The sequence below is a fragment of the Ictalurus punctatus genome, chromosome 4 (genome assembly GCF_001660625.3).
Source record: "Ictalurus punctatus breed USDA103 chromosome 4, Coco_2.0, whole genome shotgun sequence".
Lineage (NCBI taxonomy): Eukaryota > Metazoa > Chordata > Actinopteri > Siluriformes > Ictaluridae > Ictalurus > Ictalurus punctatus.
In genome coordinates, this window is record NC_071284.1 from 3,554,508 (window position 1) to 3,570,257 (window position 15,750).

The following is a 15,750-nucleotide window of genomic DNA, read 5'->3' on the forward strand; positions in this document are numbered from 1 at the left end:
GTTCTGTTTGCATGTCAAAGCAACTAAGGCTATTAAGGCTATTAATTTATTTATGTAACATTATCTATTCTGTTGATTAACACCAATAACTGACCATGAAATTAAAAATAGGAATAAGATCTAAGGAGTAACAAAAACTGTATGTGTACAGTATGTGGTATATATATGTATGTCCCACGAATTATCGCTCATCCACTGGGATTTGGATTCGAAGACTGATAATAAACACTTCCAATCGATTTTACTGCACCAAGACAGCTAAAAGGACTCTTTTTTTTGTGGCTCCCTGACTTTTAAATCAAAATCTGTTTTAATTTTCAGTCTCTCTTCAGAAGTACGAGCATCAAAAGACTTTTCTAAAATCAGGTCAACATTAGCAGTGTCGGCCATTTTGTGCCAAAAAACAGCTGAGCTACTAGCTGAAGAAGGAAGTGACAGCTAGACTTATAAACAGCAAATTTCAGAACTGAATGCAAATAATCCAACAGAGCTTTATACTTATAGTTTATTTATAATATTTACAAACTACACCTACTGACATGCCAGTCATATTCATTCCTGATTTACTGATTGGCAGCTGGTTAAGAGGTTCCGCCCCTTTCAGAGGTAGACCAATCATCAGAATGAGAAGCTGTGCATCCAGGCGGGACGAGCAAAAAGTGCACTGTCTAATAAACCTCAAGATGTTTTTTTTCCCCTTTTTTTTTCACCCGCCCACAAACCATTCATCCCCAGTGAAGCCATGCGTGGCTCAAAATGACGTCTTAAAAGCCTGTTGTCCATCCATTTTCTGTACCGCTTAACAGGGTAAAGAGCGTCGCCTGGAGCCTATCCCAGGGGACTCTAAGGCTGGGGACACCCTGGATGGGGTGCCAACATGTCACAGGGAACAATCACACATCCATTCACACAATACAGGCAAGCTAGACATGCCAATCAGTGTACAACACATGTCTTTGGACCGGGGGAGGAAACCGGAGTACCTGAAAGAAACCCTAGAAGCACGGGGAGAACATGCAAACTCCGGCACACAGGGCAGAGGTGGGACTTGAACCCCCGAACCTGGAGCTAACTGCTGATCCACCTATTGTCTAATGAGCATTAACGGTAAATGGTCTGCGCTTATATAGCACTTTTATCCAAAGTGCTTTACACTGTGTCTCATTCACCCTTTCACACACACACCAATGGTAGCAGAGCTGCCATGCAAGGCGCTAACTTGCCATCGGGAACAACTTGGGGTTCAGTGTCTTGCCCGAGGACACTACGGCATGTGGAGTCACGTGGGCCGGGAATCGAACCGCCAACACTACGATTAGTGGACAACCCGCTCTACCACCTGATCCACAGCCGCATTAATCATTCGTCCCATTAAAATAGCGAGTACACAAACACGTTAGCAATGTGTCAGGAGCTTCATAGGACATTTTCATGAAGGATGCGCTGTCTGCTGAAAAGAGTTTGAGTTTAATAAACGAACAGTGCAATACTGCAGTGAGACATTTCAGAATTGGATTGAATTCCACCAAGATTGATGAATGATATAGACACGTTAGTAAGCATCTCACTGATGTGTTTTAATGAAATTTTAGTGGAAGCCCGGCTTCCTGTGTAGTCTTAAAGCAATTACCTGTGGTCTGCTGCGAATTCTAGAATTATTACTGCTGTATTGTACTGTAAAAATAGTATATAGTAGTATATTCACAGGAGCCCAATGAACCAAGACAACGGGTCATATATGGATCTTGGGCCTTGAGTTTGACACCTGTGTTGTAAAGTCAGAACAAAAAAGGGCCTAAAGCAGAACCGTCTCGGACACAAAAGGCTGAAGAATCTCCATTATCTCTGTCTGTCAAGTGAGATCTAAACCAGGCAGGAACTTGTCTGTTTAAACCGACAGACGAAGATTTCAAGGCTGTCCTTTACAGTAATAATGTTTGACTCACAGCCTGACAATGATATAATGCATCATGGCGTTTCACTTAGTGTAACACTGACGATTTTTAAGACAGGCACGGACATGAGCCGGAGTAATGATATTTCCACTGGCAGAATATTCCTAACGAGAAACATTACATTTCCTTACATGCACGCGCACGTTATTATGTAATTCTCTGCATTATAAAGCATGTATGAGTGTCATAGGAGTGAAGGTCTCCTTCGTCTGTGCACTTTGCTCAGCAAAACTGCTCGGAGAAACCTCCCTACACGCCACTTTTCCTCTGAAAGCAAATGTGAAGAGACTTTTATTGCAATAAAGCACACTCTGCTGACTGGGTACTTTGTCAGCACAACAGCCAGTAAGTACTCTATTACCTGAAACACACACTTACTCTCTCTCTCTCTCTCTCTCTCTCTCTCTCTCTCTCTCACACACACACACACACACACTCACACTCACAGGAAATGCACTGCCTTTAATATACTGCAAAATACTGTACAGAACTAACAAGCCACAGCGGTACATAATACACTATTTTTAAGGACGTTAAACCGAATATACAGTACAACCTATTTTCTAATAATAACAGCAGCTCCACTCAACATGCTTGCTTTTCAGAGGCTGCCGTGCTGAGGTAAAGATGAAAGGTTTTACACAGCACAATGTCTCTCAGATAAAAGCTAAGTGCACGACTGTGTCTGATATGTCTGAAGTCAACGTTCCCAGCATCCTGCCACGGTTTTGAAGCAGCAACCCTCCAGTGCCCTGTACCTCTGATCACGGCCCTAACGGAAATCGAAATTTTAGTGAGGTCCAATTAGATTTGGTTTACGATACAGCTTAAGTTACTTACTGATTTCTGAATGACTGTATATTACATGATACATGATGACATAATAGTTAGCAATGAACGGTATCCTGCTTATAGCATGTTATAAGTAACATTACCAATACAACCTAAAATTAAGCATTCATTTAAAGTAGCTTGCAGCTTAATCAGCTAACGCTACTGCATCTAGCAAGCTGATATGAGTAGTCTAAACACTAACACCACCATCAACAACAACAAAAGAGGTTTGCATTTTACATAAACACTCGCATAAATAATGATTATTATATAGGTCTTTATTCTTGGTCACATATACATTACAGCACAGTGAAATTCTTTTCTTCACATACCCCTACATGCCAGGAAGTTGGGGTCAGCCATGAAACAGTGCCACTGGAGCAGAGAGGGTTAAGGGCCTTGCTCAAGGGCCCAACGGGGCAGCTTGGTAGTTTTGGGGCTTGAACCCTTGACTGTATGATCAGTAACCCCGAGCCTTAACCACCAAGCCACCACTGCCCCTATATGGTCAAACGTATGACCATCACATCCATATGTGGTTCTTCCCCAAATTGTTGCCACACAGTTTGAAGCACACAATTGTATAGAATTGCACACTGTAACATTAAAGTGGACCTAAGAGGCCTAGCCCAAACCTGTTCCAGCATGACAGTGCCCCTGTACACAAAGCCAAGGTTATAGTGGAAGAACCCGAGTGTCCTGCACAGATCCCTGACCTCAACCTCACTGAACCCCATTAGGATGGACTGGAACACGACTGCACCCCAGATCTCCTCACCTAAAACATCAGTGCCTGACCTGCTCCACAGCCACAGCTCCAAAATCTAGAGGAAATTTCCCAGAAGAATGGAGCTTATTATAAACTGCGAATAAGTCTATGGGCAAACCTAAAGTCTCTCCACAGCTGTTGTGAGGACAATCATCAAGGCATGTTTTTCCCCCGCATAGTAGACTACGTTTTGCAACCACGCTATCAGGACGCGACTGTTTCCTTATCGAATCTGACAGCGACAGTTAACAGAGTAAACAAGCCCTTCTGAAACCACCAAGGTCCGAACCTTAGAGACCTCATAGCCAGTTACGGCCATGCCTCCGTTACTCGACGTGGGGTTCTACAGGAAGAGCGTCACAGTTTATTTAAGTTTATTTAATTAAGTGTTACGTCTTGTTATAGAATGAAACGAAATGATAGAAATTGCTATGAATTTGCCCTTTAACACAGTGTAACAGGTTTGCTGTCTGTGGGTAGAAGGTTCAGGAATAAAAAAAAAATCGTAATTAAGTAATTAACTAGTAAAAGTGTTAATTAAACGAGGAAAAATGTCAATCAGAACGCAATGTTTTCTGTATAAAATTGACCATAATTCAAGAAGGTCAGGCTGTACCGAAATAATGTTCCTGTGATGTCCTGAAAACGTGTAATGACGGTTAGCCTCACAATTTTTTTATTTTTTTTTCACACAATGTTAGTCACAAAGTGTCTGGTTAAAAGGTTGCAGCAACGTTGCTGGAAAGTTTCTGAGAATTATGTAAAAACGTGCTCGAACACATCGGATTCGGATTGAACAAACGTTCTTGCAATGTTCTTGCAAGAACCATTCTGTCAGTTATTAAAACTTTGTGTTTATTAAAGCAGTGATGATGTTCTACTGGTAAAGGCACGTAATCCTGGCAGAATTACTGTGTGAGAGCATGTTTTTCTTCTTAATCCTCTCTCTCTCTCTCTCTTGACTTAATATTCTTGCTCGCTCTAAAACACACTCCTTCTCTTTCCCAAAAGCATACACACACATTCTGTCTCTCTCATCGCCTCTCTGTTTATATTCTGTTCTCTTGGCATGCTTTAGTGTATTCTTTTTTCCCGGATAAACACACGAACGCATACTGTCTCGCCCTCTTTCTTTTCAGATAAATTCACCATAGTAGGCTTACTAGCACAAGCCCTTTTGCCTTTGCAATGTCAGATTATATTTTACTCACAGCCTGAGCTATCCTTCGTCTTCTCTCCCGAAATCAACTGAAAAAGAAGAGTCGTGTTCCAAAATCAGCGCTGAAGAAAATGTTTAATGACCCACTGCTTGACTGGGAATGTGGATTCGGTTCTGATTTGTTTCTGTTGGACATGTGTGCAGCTTTTCACATTACCCCAACACGAACCCATGTAACGGACAGACTTAAAAACTTTTAACATGGTGTCCTGTAAGGTCCACGTTCATCCTTTTTACAAAATCTAGGCTGGTAATGCTAGCAATGAGTGATGTATATTTATGTACGTCCTGAAAACATTGAACCGTATAGTCAATGTTATCGATTTATTTAGCACGCTAACATATCTGTATGTTGATTGATCTAAAGCAAATACTAGTATACACAGCATACAACTTATTTAAAAGTACTGTTGATGCTGTGAGACATCACGTGCTGAACTCGGGGTTGAGGAAACCTTCCAGAGTTTCAGAGTAAATATTTCATAGTTTTTGGGGCTTTGGTCTTTGTTTTGTTTTTTTCCTAGTTTGAAGTCAGGAATACAGAGTCACAAGATTTTACTGAACGTAGCACTAGGCCTGCTATAGGTTCTTGGACAAACAAACATAATGAAGTTTCTTTTACTCTCACACTATCTGATGTTACCCAGATGAGGACGGGTTCCCTTCTGAGTCCGGTTCCTCTCAAGGTATCTTCCTCTTAACATCTCAGGGAGTTTTTCATCGCCACCGTCACCACGGGCTTGCTCAATAGGGATAAATTCACACGCTTAAAATCTGTATCTTGTGTTTATATGTTTCTGTAAAGCTGCTTTGAGACACTTTGAGCTTGGTGGAAATTTACAGCCCCCCGTAATATCGAAATGGAAGTTTTATGGCTTTTAGTATGAATATGTCAGCCTTAAGGTTATCTATAAGCTAGGGCGCGTCAAAACAATGACAGAATTCGCATTTAGAAGATATATACGCATTCAAAATTTACACTCTCTTTCTCTACCACCGATATGGATCAACAATTGTAATGGCATCATTCTGTACTTCAGCTTCTCATTTACTTTAATTATTCAATTCCACTGAGTCACCTGCTACTTTCACATCACACTCTTTCCTAGCAAGAGAATACACTACAAACTCCACCACATGATCTATCACATGATACGTACTCCCATCTCCCATCACAACCACCACATTACTAACTAACAAACCTGTTCATTATTACTCAGTCCCTTTATAAAACCCAGATTTTAACTCATCCATTGCGTAATCTCACTGCTAGCCCTTTGTTCACTGCTAGCTTTTCGGATTTGCACCACTGTTTGAATAATACTGGGTTTTCCCTTTTTAGATTGTTTGCTGCATGCTTTTCTTTTTAATAAAACCTTGCAACTGCATTCAACACGTGGCAAATTTCTGACTGTCTAATCTGACGTTGGATTGTCATTGGATTCTCATGTAAATAAAATCTCTAAAATGAATTAAATGAATGTCTCCTGCCACATCCTCACCTTGAGCAGCCAATGGGATCGCCTTCAGGAGCTTCAGGGGCTTCAGGGGCGGGGCAGCAAAACTGGTGCAGGACAGTCTGGCTTCTGTAAAAGAGAAGTGGACGTTTCTAATTAATATCATTAGCACGCATCTTTTATTACATCAGCGTCCATAGTGGCATATTTTATATTTACACTGCTGCCGAAGCACTGAAACCTCATTATACCCACTAACATACTGTTGGTTTTGGCAGCTCTTTCCCAATGCAAAGCTGTTAATTATGTGTAAAAGCTGAGAATCATTACTAACCAACAAGCACTTATTATTTTTCTATAAATCCACCCTGCAGCATCATTTTATTTTTTATATTCCTAGGACTATTATGTTATTTGAATTACCTTTGTTTACCGATTCAGAAATGCAGTCCATTGGCTCTAGTATGCAGTATATTAAAACATAGAAATGAAATGTACAGAATATCTATCTCCACTACCACAATGTAGTCAATCAACCATGTCTATATTTGGCGTCTGAGGGTGTTGCACTGGAGTTATGAGGATAATCTTGCTTCCAGTTTAGCATTACTGAATATGCATCCATAAGTAATCACATACTGACCTCAAAAAGACATCGTCTGGCTCTGAGACACCATTTATAAAAGAATAGGACATATTTAGAGCTGCATTTCATGTGCTTAAACAAGTGAGAAGTTAAAACAGAAACTGCACACATCAGTATTCAAACCTCAGATGTAACTACTGATTAAAACACTAATCAGACATTTGAGCAGGATTTGTATGCTCTGGGCAGAGTTTGGTGAAAGCAGAGGTGTGTTTCAATCACACGTAATTCTGACCTTCATTAAAGTTCCCGATGAACTGTCGGAGCACAATATAGATGTGCTGGATCAAGTGCTATTCTAAGAGTATAGAAGCCATATTGTTCAATTAAACCACATATTTTCAATGCATCTCATACGAACATCCTATTAGTCTCTTTTTGTTTTTCATTTTTAAATTGTCTCTTACAAAAAAAAACAACTAAAAATAAAAAACCTCAATTCATTCTTCAGCATTTTCTATCCCTTGATTTTATTCAGGATTAAATGCAAGAGCTTGTGTTAAAAGTTGGTGGTCTAGATGCTGTACAAAAACCCTGTCTCGGTGCGTCTTCACAAGAACATTCTGGCAACCGCATCCAGGTGACTCAACTTAAGTCTCGGCATAACCTGATTCTGAATACGAGGAATTTCCCCAGCGTAAACAAACGTTCACGCGATGTTTTAACTCTGAAAACGGCCCGGTTTCATTAAATAGTGGCAGTGCGTTGCTTAAAAACATTAAAATATTTGGAAACTACATTATTACAGATCAAAAAAAGAAACAAATATATGATCAGAAAGACAACTATTTGAATTCAACGTGCGTTATTACTTTTTTGTTAATCGAGCATTAGAGTTGTTTTTTTTTTTTTTTGCATGTTTTTGTAATATCATAGAGATACCATTTAAGCACATCAGAGATTACTGAGATTACTGAGATTACAAGCCAAGAACATGTTGTGACGTATAATTAGTAAAATGTCATTTTATTTATGCTGGTTGAACATTTTTCTCATACAAAACTTTGGTTGCTTCCTAAGCTTTCCTTTGTCCTAAACTAAAGGTCAGAAATAATTCCACAAAAGTGCTTATAAAGCACATATTAACTATGAATAAGAAAGCCAGGGAGCAGGTTGTAATGTTCTGTGAATGGCAGTTATAATAAAAAATTTATAGAAAATAAAACATCGATAAGACTTCCACTTCCCGCAAACCAGCACACGCTTTTTCTGTTGAACCCGTGTGGCTCATCGGTATATCTCTGGGTTAATGGTAAGAAGGTTGGGGGTTCAAACGCTGCCAAGCTGCCACTGTTGGGCCCTTGAGCAAGGCTCCTAACTGTCTCTGCTCTGTATCAGGGCTGACCCTCTGCTCTGACCCCAACTTACTTTCAGGCTGGGATATGCGAAGAAAGGAGTTCCACTGTGCTGTAATGTATAAATAAAGGCTTCTTCTTCCTTGTTAGTTGCCTTTTAAGAAAAACAGGCAGAGCTCAGTCGCATAACCGGAGCGCTTCAATAGAATTACAGAGGCTGTTTCTAGAGAGATCTCTTGCTTGGAATTATTATAAATCACTGTTTTTAGTAATTAGCCAAATGTAACATCTCATACACCTACAGCTAGTGTTCTGCTTGGAAATAGCCTCACACAAACATTGAGCTTCTCCTTTCCTTAGAGAAATGTTAATTATGCACATAAATATACACGCACAGATACACACTCTCACACACACACACGCACACACATGAACCGAGAGAGATCCAGAGTACAAATGCAGTATGAGAGGTGCACTGGGGCAGATGAGTGGTTCTAATATACGTAGCGTTTCTGTTTCTCTCTCTCTCTCTCTCTTTCTAAATATCTCTCTATCGCTCTCTCACACACACACACACGCACGCACAAAATCTCTAGAGTGGATTAGGAGGCAGCTGGCGGATCAGCTCTACATCCTCTATGGGAATTTGACTTTAATGCTTCACTTAATGCACAGTATGCTGAAGTCTATTTGTGTGTGTGTGTGTGTGTGTGTGTGTGTGCGTGTGTGTGCGTGCATTTCTATGTTCATATTTTTGTCCGCATGCCTTTAAGTGCACTTGTGAGAAAAAAGGAAGTACTCTTGTTTACTGGAGCTTCACATTAACGTGACAGCTTTCCATCCTCAGACACGTGCCGTATTAAAGCATTCCATCTGGCACGCCAGGTTCATTACGACCGCAACAGCGACAGCTCTCTACAGTAAACACAGCAAGTCATAAATCTAACACGTACTTTCATTTATCCTCACCGTGACGAAACCCATGAGTTCGCCAGTCGCTGACCAAAATGTTCAGATAAAATACAAACTACGCAGAGAAGATAGAAATGTATTACTCAAGAGTAACGATCTGTTTGTGAGCAGCAACGTACTGCATGTTTGTGTGTATTCACATGTAAAGTCTTAGACGTTTTAACGGTTCTTTGCTAGGGGAACCCTTAATGGTTCAATGTAGAACCCTTACAAAGGACTTACAGGAACATGTACGTCACTGAAAACACTGGTACACTGAAATATTTTTTTTCCATGCTCTTCCAAGTTAAATTTGTTTAGACATTAAATAAACCCAGATTTAGACCATAGATTATAAGATTTTTACTGCTGTCTTACCAGATATAGATATTGTGATACAAATCATATTGTGATATACTCTATACCACAGCACGACTGAATGCTCGATGCTGATTGGTCAGAAGGGGTTGATTTACTCCAGATGCAAATCACAGGGTTATTTTAAGGCGCTTGTTCCAATGCATTGTAATTTGGGTTGAATTGGGGTGTTTCACATAATCTGAGTGTAACAGTGTACTGATGAATGACGTGTTGTTAATTAACATAGAAAAGCATATGGTTTTTGATATATCATCTAGCCTATAAATCAGAGGTTAGCTGAAAAAGAACAAATGCTTCAGGACAGAGGAGTTTATGATTTCTCTGTAACATGATTTCGTGTTTGTTGCGTTATTAACTTCGACCGAAAGAAAGAAAGACAAGAGAGAGAATGACTGTTTATAGCTGTTATGACATACGGATGACAGGAACTTGTTTCGTGGACGTTCCGCAACGTTAAATGTAACTATAAACAGATCAAATGTCATGATTTGTTTAATTGAAAAAATGTAATTTCAGGAAAATCGCTGTGGTATAAGAGACATGAAACACTTTGATGGATTCTCTGATGGAAACTCAGGGGAGATATAGTATGAGAAATAAAAACACTTAGAGGGTGTGCTGTTAGGAAAATAATCCACTTCCACTTCAGTACAGTAAAAGTAAGTCCGCTTTGGGTCAAATCACGGCAAATCACTTTTATATATATATATATATATATATATATATATATATATATATATATATATATATATATATATATTTCCTCAATCTAAATATCCATCCACCCCTTTTTCCATACACGCTTATCCTACACAGGGTCACAGGGAGCCTGGAGCCTATCCCCGGGGACTCGGGACACAAGGTAGGGGATACCCTGGACAGATTGCCAACCTATCACAGGGCACAATCGCACACACACTCACACCCATTCACACACTACAGACAATTTAGAGATGCCCATCAGACTACAACGCATGTCTTTGGACTGTAGGAGGAAACTGGAGTACCCGGAGGAAATCCCCGAAGCACAGGGAGAACATGCAAACTCCTCAATCTGAACACATGCAGCTTATTTTATTTTTTTTAGGGAATAATGTGTTGCTTATTTTTAGTCACAGAAGAATGAGTCTTATAGTGTGAACAGCAGACAGTAAAACCTAGCTGAGGAGCTTTTTATTGATTTTTTACTAACAGGGGGATGTGAGTCCTCAGATTTCTCTTTGACCTGTTTAGGAGTCACTGGATCAGTGTGGCTTGGAAGAGCATGCACTCGGAAAGATGTCAGTTTTATTTGATTTCATATTATTATTATTATTATTATTATTATTATTATTATTATTACATTTACATTTATTCATTAACAGACTCTTTTATCCAAAGCGACTTACAAATGAGAAAATACAAACAAAATATTACTTAGTGGTTGTTCTTATCAATTCGTTTTATTTATAATATGTCATTTATAGAAAGGTTTTGTTGTTGTTGTTGTTGTTGTTGTTGTTTTACCTTTAGGCTTTACTATGCATATAACCCCTGTGCATTCCCAGTATTTGCGCAGGCGCTCGTGCACGCCGCCCCGTTGCGCGTGTAACATAACATTTCTCATAACACAGTAAAACTCAGATGTTGTTATGTAATCCAGACGGCGTGGCGTCATCAGTACAGGTGTCCACTGCAGAGTTTAATGCATGAACACTGATTGACATGACTTACTCGGAATTCCTTGGGCCGGTCCGACAAAGCGCGGTGGACATCTGGGGCACCAGGGACCGGCAGCGCGTGTCTGCGTCCGCGTCCTCCTTTGACGAGTCCATGCTTGCACAGCTGGGCACAGCTGGTACCAGCTGCATGTCTTGTGGTGAGTGGCGCTCGGTTTGAGGAGCCGGTGTCCGCAGAGGAGAGGGCGTCCCGTCCCTGCTGGCCAAAGCGGAGGATGTGCGAGGGGGCGGATGAGGCCGCGAAGGGTGCCGGTGTGTGGCGTCGTGGAGTCGCCGGTTTTCTCCAGCCAGCTCCTTCAACTTGCGCTCGAGCGTGTCGATGCGATGCCGCTGGGTCTGAATGAGGCCCTGCTGGTTCTGCACGATAGTCGTCAACTCCTTGAGATAGAGCACCGCCTGGAGAGGGTCCTCCAACAGGCTCGACATGCTGCCGGACCGGAGAGCGCGCCGAGGCAGAGAACGGAATCAGGCTGCGCGCTCAGCTGGACGGAGAAATAGAGAGAGAGAGAGAGAGAGAGAGAGAGAGATGGAGAAAAACTCCCACCTCCGCCTCCGCCTCCGGAGGAAAGGATGCGCGAGATGGTGCTGATGCGAGGACGTCAAAACATAAGCACACGGGGGGCGGGGTTTCAGGCGTGACGCAGTGACGCACGCACGGGTGCACGGTAAAGGATCGCTCAGACTGTGAATACAGTCAGGGGGTAGAGGGTTAATTCACTATTAACCTCTGAGATCCTAAACTTTTTACTGGCCCAGACAGACAGACAGACAGACAGACAGACAGACAGACAGAAATAGATAAATAGATGTTGTCTGACTTTTCCTCACATAACATTTCCACTGATTTAGCGCGCATTTCTTATTTATACATATTCTGAAAATTCAGTAATCTTCAGGCAATGAATTTATCCTGATACCTCTGGTATTCTGGTATACAGTAAGGCACACAGTGCAATTGTTTGATATCCATGAGAGAGACAGAGAGAGAGAGAGAGAGAGAGAGAGAGAGAGAGAGAGAGAGAGAGAGAGAGAGAGAATTTTTTGTGAATGTTTTGAACAAAAGATCAAAAGGTTAAACAATAAAGACACATTTTCACAGCCTTCTTTGCTCATATTTACCAAGGGTGCCAATAATAGTGGAGGGCACTGTACATGCTCAAGCCACTCCCTGGCTTGAGCATGGTTATGTCAGTGATGTCAGAAAATCCTTCCATCCGTTCTAAACCTACAGACCCGCATTCATATCCAGTACAACTCTTCCCTTCCCAAGCAGTGCAAAAATTCCCTTTCTGATTCGCAGATAATGGGACTTAAACATCACATTTGCAGTGACAGTTAAGACATTCTCCAAAATGGAGGACATATATGATTATTAATTAACTGCTGCTTCCCAAAGAAAGTAATATGTCAATCCACTTCTAGTGCAGAGAGAATTCCTTTGAAGGATGTGGGTTACTGAATAGAAGGTCAGGGGTTCAAGTAGCAGCACCACCAAGCTGCCACGGTTGGGTCCTTGAGCAAGGCCGTAAGCCCTCTGTGCTCCAGGGTTGCTGTACCATGGCTGACTCATGTGCTCTGACCCGAACTTTCTATCAAGCTGGGGTATACGGAAAAAAGAATTCGGCCGTCCTTTAATTTCCGTGGCAAATAAAGTTTTCTTCTTCTTTGGTGCGCACATATTTTCCCATTAATAAAAGCATTGGCTTACATTAGGCCTATACTTAAAAATCATCTAAATCCTGCAGGATGATCCAGAGACTGCTTTCCTTTTTAAGAAACATCCACTTATCTCCTACAGTTGCGGCACAAACATCAAAGACCTGCTTGTCAGAAGTGAATTAGATGATCAGCCTCAAAGTAACTATGGTACCTCTACATGCGAGTGTTCAAGATGTCCCACTGGAAATGTATTAATGCATCCTCAGAAGCATTTTTTACTTGCACATCTGATGAAGGATTTTTGTCAGAAACATACTGTTTCTCTGGAAACATTGTGTACTAGGATTCATTTTTTTTTTTTTTTAAACTACATTCCATTATTATTAGCAAAGTACACAGCAGTTACATCCTGGATTCTTCCTCAGTATATACATATGCAGTCCTCTACCGAAGTATTGGAACGGCAAGGTCAATTATTTAGCTTCTCAAAGAAGCTCATTCTCAGCTCAAGTGAATTTTTGGCGTTTTGAAACTGAAAGATACTTAGAAGGATTTGAACCTTGTGTCTCGTGCCTTAGACCACTGAGTCATCCTGACACAATGGCAGAGCTGTCCTCCCTCCTTAGTGTTCTTCAAAAAATCATTTTAAATATGGCACAACAGTCTCTAGAGTCTAGAGTTTTCATGGAATCAGTCCAATAACAAAAAAAAAAAAAAAAAAAAAAAAAAAGCTTCCAGAGAGCGATGGTGGATAGAAACGACATGTTGGTGAGAGACATCAGTGGAGAATGGTCAGACTGGTTCAAGCAATCATGAAGGCTATGGTCATTTAAATAACCACTCGTTAGAACAATGGTGAGCAGAAAAGCATTTCAGAACATACAGCATGTCGAACATGGAAGCGGATGGGCTACAACAAAAACAGACAGTTTAGGTGAATATAAGAAACTGGACATTTCTAACAAACGTGCTTCACCAACTTCGCAAGCAAAGTGCTCTTAGATCAAGTGACATTTCTGTGGTTTGAAGGGCAAAGGAGCATTCATTTTGCATTTTTGTTAATACCTCAATGTAGAGACCCAAAGACTCAGCTATCAGCTAGGAAGGGATTGAACCTTGAGTCTGACAGCTTAGACCCCTCGGCCATTCTGACAAGCAAACAGTACTGTCCTGTCTCCTTAGCATCCCCCAAAAAAGATTGATCATAAAAAATCCACTAACTCAGAAGCAATGCACTGTTCATGACAGAGGTCAGAAGAGAATTTCCAGACTGGTCGGATTGAACCTTGAGCCTTTCGCCTTAGACTGCTCGTCCATTCGGAGACATGGAAGACATTGCCCTCTCTTCTTAGTGTCTGAAAAAAAGAAAAGAAAACAGTCACCACTATCTCTAGAGTTTGCACAGAATGGTGTGAAAAACAAAAAAACACCCAGTTCTTGGGGCAGAAACGACATGAGAGAGGTAAGAGGCACATTGGTTTGAGCTATAAGGGAGGCTATGGTAACTCAAGTAACCCATCTTTACAGCTATGTTGAGCAGAAAAGCATTTCAGAACATGCACCATGTTGAACCTGGAATCTGATGGGTTACAACAGCAAAAGACCACATTGAGTTTCATTCCTGCCAGCCAAGAACTGGAATTTGAGTCTAAAATGGGCACAAAAACTGGACAGGTAAAGATAGGTCAAACGGTCCTTTCTGGTCTTTTTGCAATCTTCAGCTGCACAGATAAGGTGAACATAAGAAAGACATTCCTAGCAAATAGCAACTGTGCAAGCAAAGTGCTCTCATATCAAGCTTCTGTCGTTTGAGAGTCAGAAAAAAACCCAACTGTCAGAAGAGGGATTTCAACCCACGCGGAGACCAGAACACTCCACTATCTGGAAGGGATTAATTCTTGAATCTGGCGACCACTCGGCCATTCTGAAACGATGAGGAATAGCTTCTCTCCTTACTGTCCACTGTTCTTAGTGTCCAACAAAAAGGGAAAACTGGCACATATGTCTCTAGAGTTTGTATAGAATGGCATGATAAGAAAAAGCACGTTCTTAGAAGCAGCTCTGCAGTTAGAAATGCCTTGTTGATGAGAGAGGTCAGAGGAGAATTACCAGACTGGTTCAAGCAGACAGGAAAGATATGGTAACTAAAACAACCTCCCTTTGTATCAAGAGGAGAGGAATCTTAGATGACATCAAACCTCTATGTGGGTTGGCTACATCAAAGAATCTGTCAGAAGTGGGATTTGAACCCACGCCCCCATGAGGAGACCAGAACACTCAGCTACCTGGAAGGGATTGAACCTTGAGTCTGGCGCCTTAGACCACTCGGCCATCCTGACACATTGAAGAACTGCGTCCTTACTGTCCTAGAATTGTAAGCTATCTATAAATACTATAGATATAGCTATAGTATTTATAGATAAAAGCTATCTATAAATACATATAAATAGAAATTCTGTGTACTGTATAACAACTGGTTCCACTTCCTACAGCCCCAAGGAAGTTAATAAAGTAGCTCTATAGATATGTATAGGGCTTTATACAGAATATAGAATAATATAGAATAATAAAACCATATCTCTCATTTTGTACATCATTTTTTTTGTAAAACATAAAAAAGAGAGAAATGGTTTTGTTTGAGTAAAGTGAAGGGACATTGAATGTGAAATAGTTGAATAGAAAATCTAAATACTACTACTACTACTACTACTACTACTACTACTACTACTAATAAGTAGTAGTAGTTTATTTTAGATAATCACTTGCAACACTGTGTTTGTTATAAGAATAAATATACAGTCTTTTGTTCGAATAAAATTGGTAAAACCGTAACGAATTTGCCAGCGTAAATCAACAGATAGTCATA

At 40.7% G+C, this 15,750-nt stretch overlaps 1 protein-coding gene and 1 non-coding gene across 2 annotated transcripts in view; both read right to left on the reverse strand.

Moving 5' to 3' along the window:
- The window catches only part of iqsec3b (IQ motif and Sec7 domain ArfGEF 3b), a 39,934-nt gene extending 27,938 nt beyond the window's left edge, over positions 1 to 11,996 (reverse strand). Inside the window, exons 1-2 of the mRNA XM_053677838.1 lie at positions 11,221 to 11,996; positions 6,280 to 6,363 (exon numbers count right to left, since the gene is read on the reverse strand). Coding sequence (XP_053533813.1) covers positions 6,280 to 6,363; positions 11,221 to 11,651 — 515 coding nt within the window. The 5' untranslated portion in view covers positions 11,652 to 11,996. The remainder of the gene's footprint in view (positions 1 to 6,279; positions 6,364 to 11,220) is intronic.
- A 3,116-nt stretch (positions 11,997 to 15,112) lies between these two features.
- Positions 15,113 to 15,223, reverse strand: trnal-caa (transfer RNA leucine (anticodon CAA)). Its single transcript has 2 exons — positions 15,186 to 15,223; positions 15,113 to 15,158 (listed from the first exon to the last, which is right to left on the reverse strand). It is a non-coding gene; the product is annotated as a tRNA-Leu (tRNA).
- Between the last annotated feature and the right edge of the window lie 527 nt (positions 15,224 to 15,750).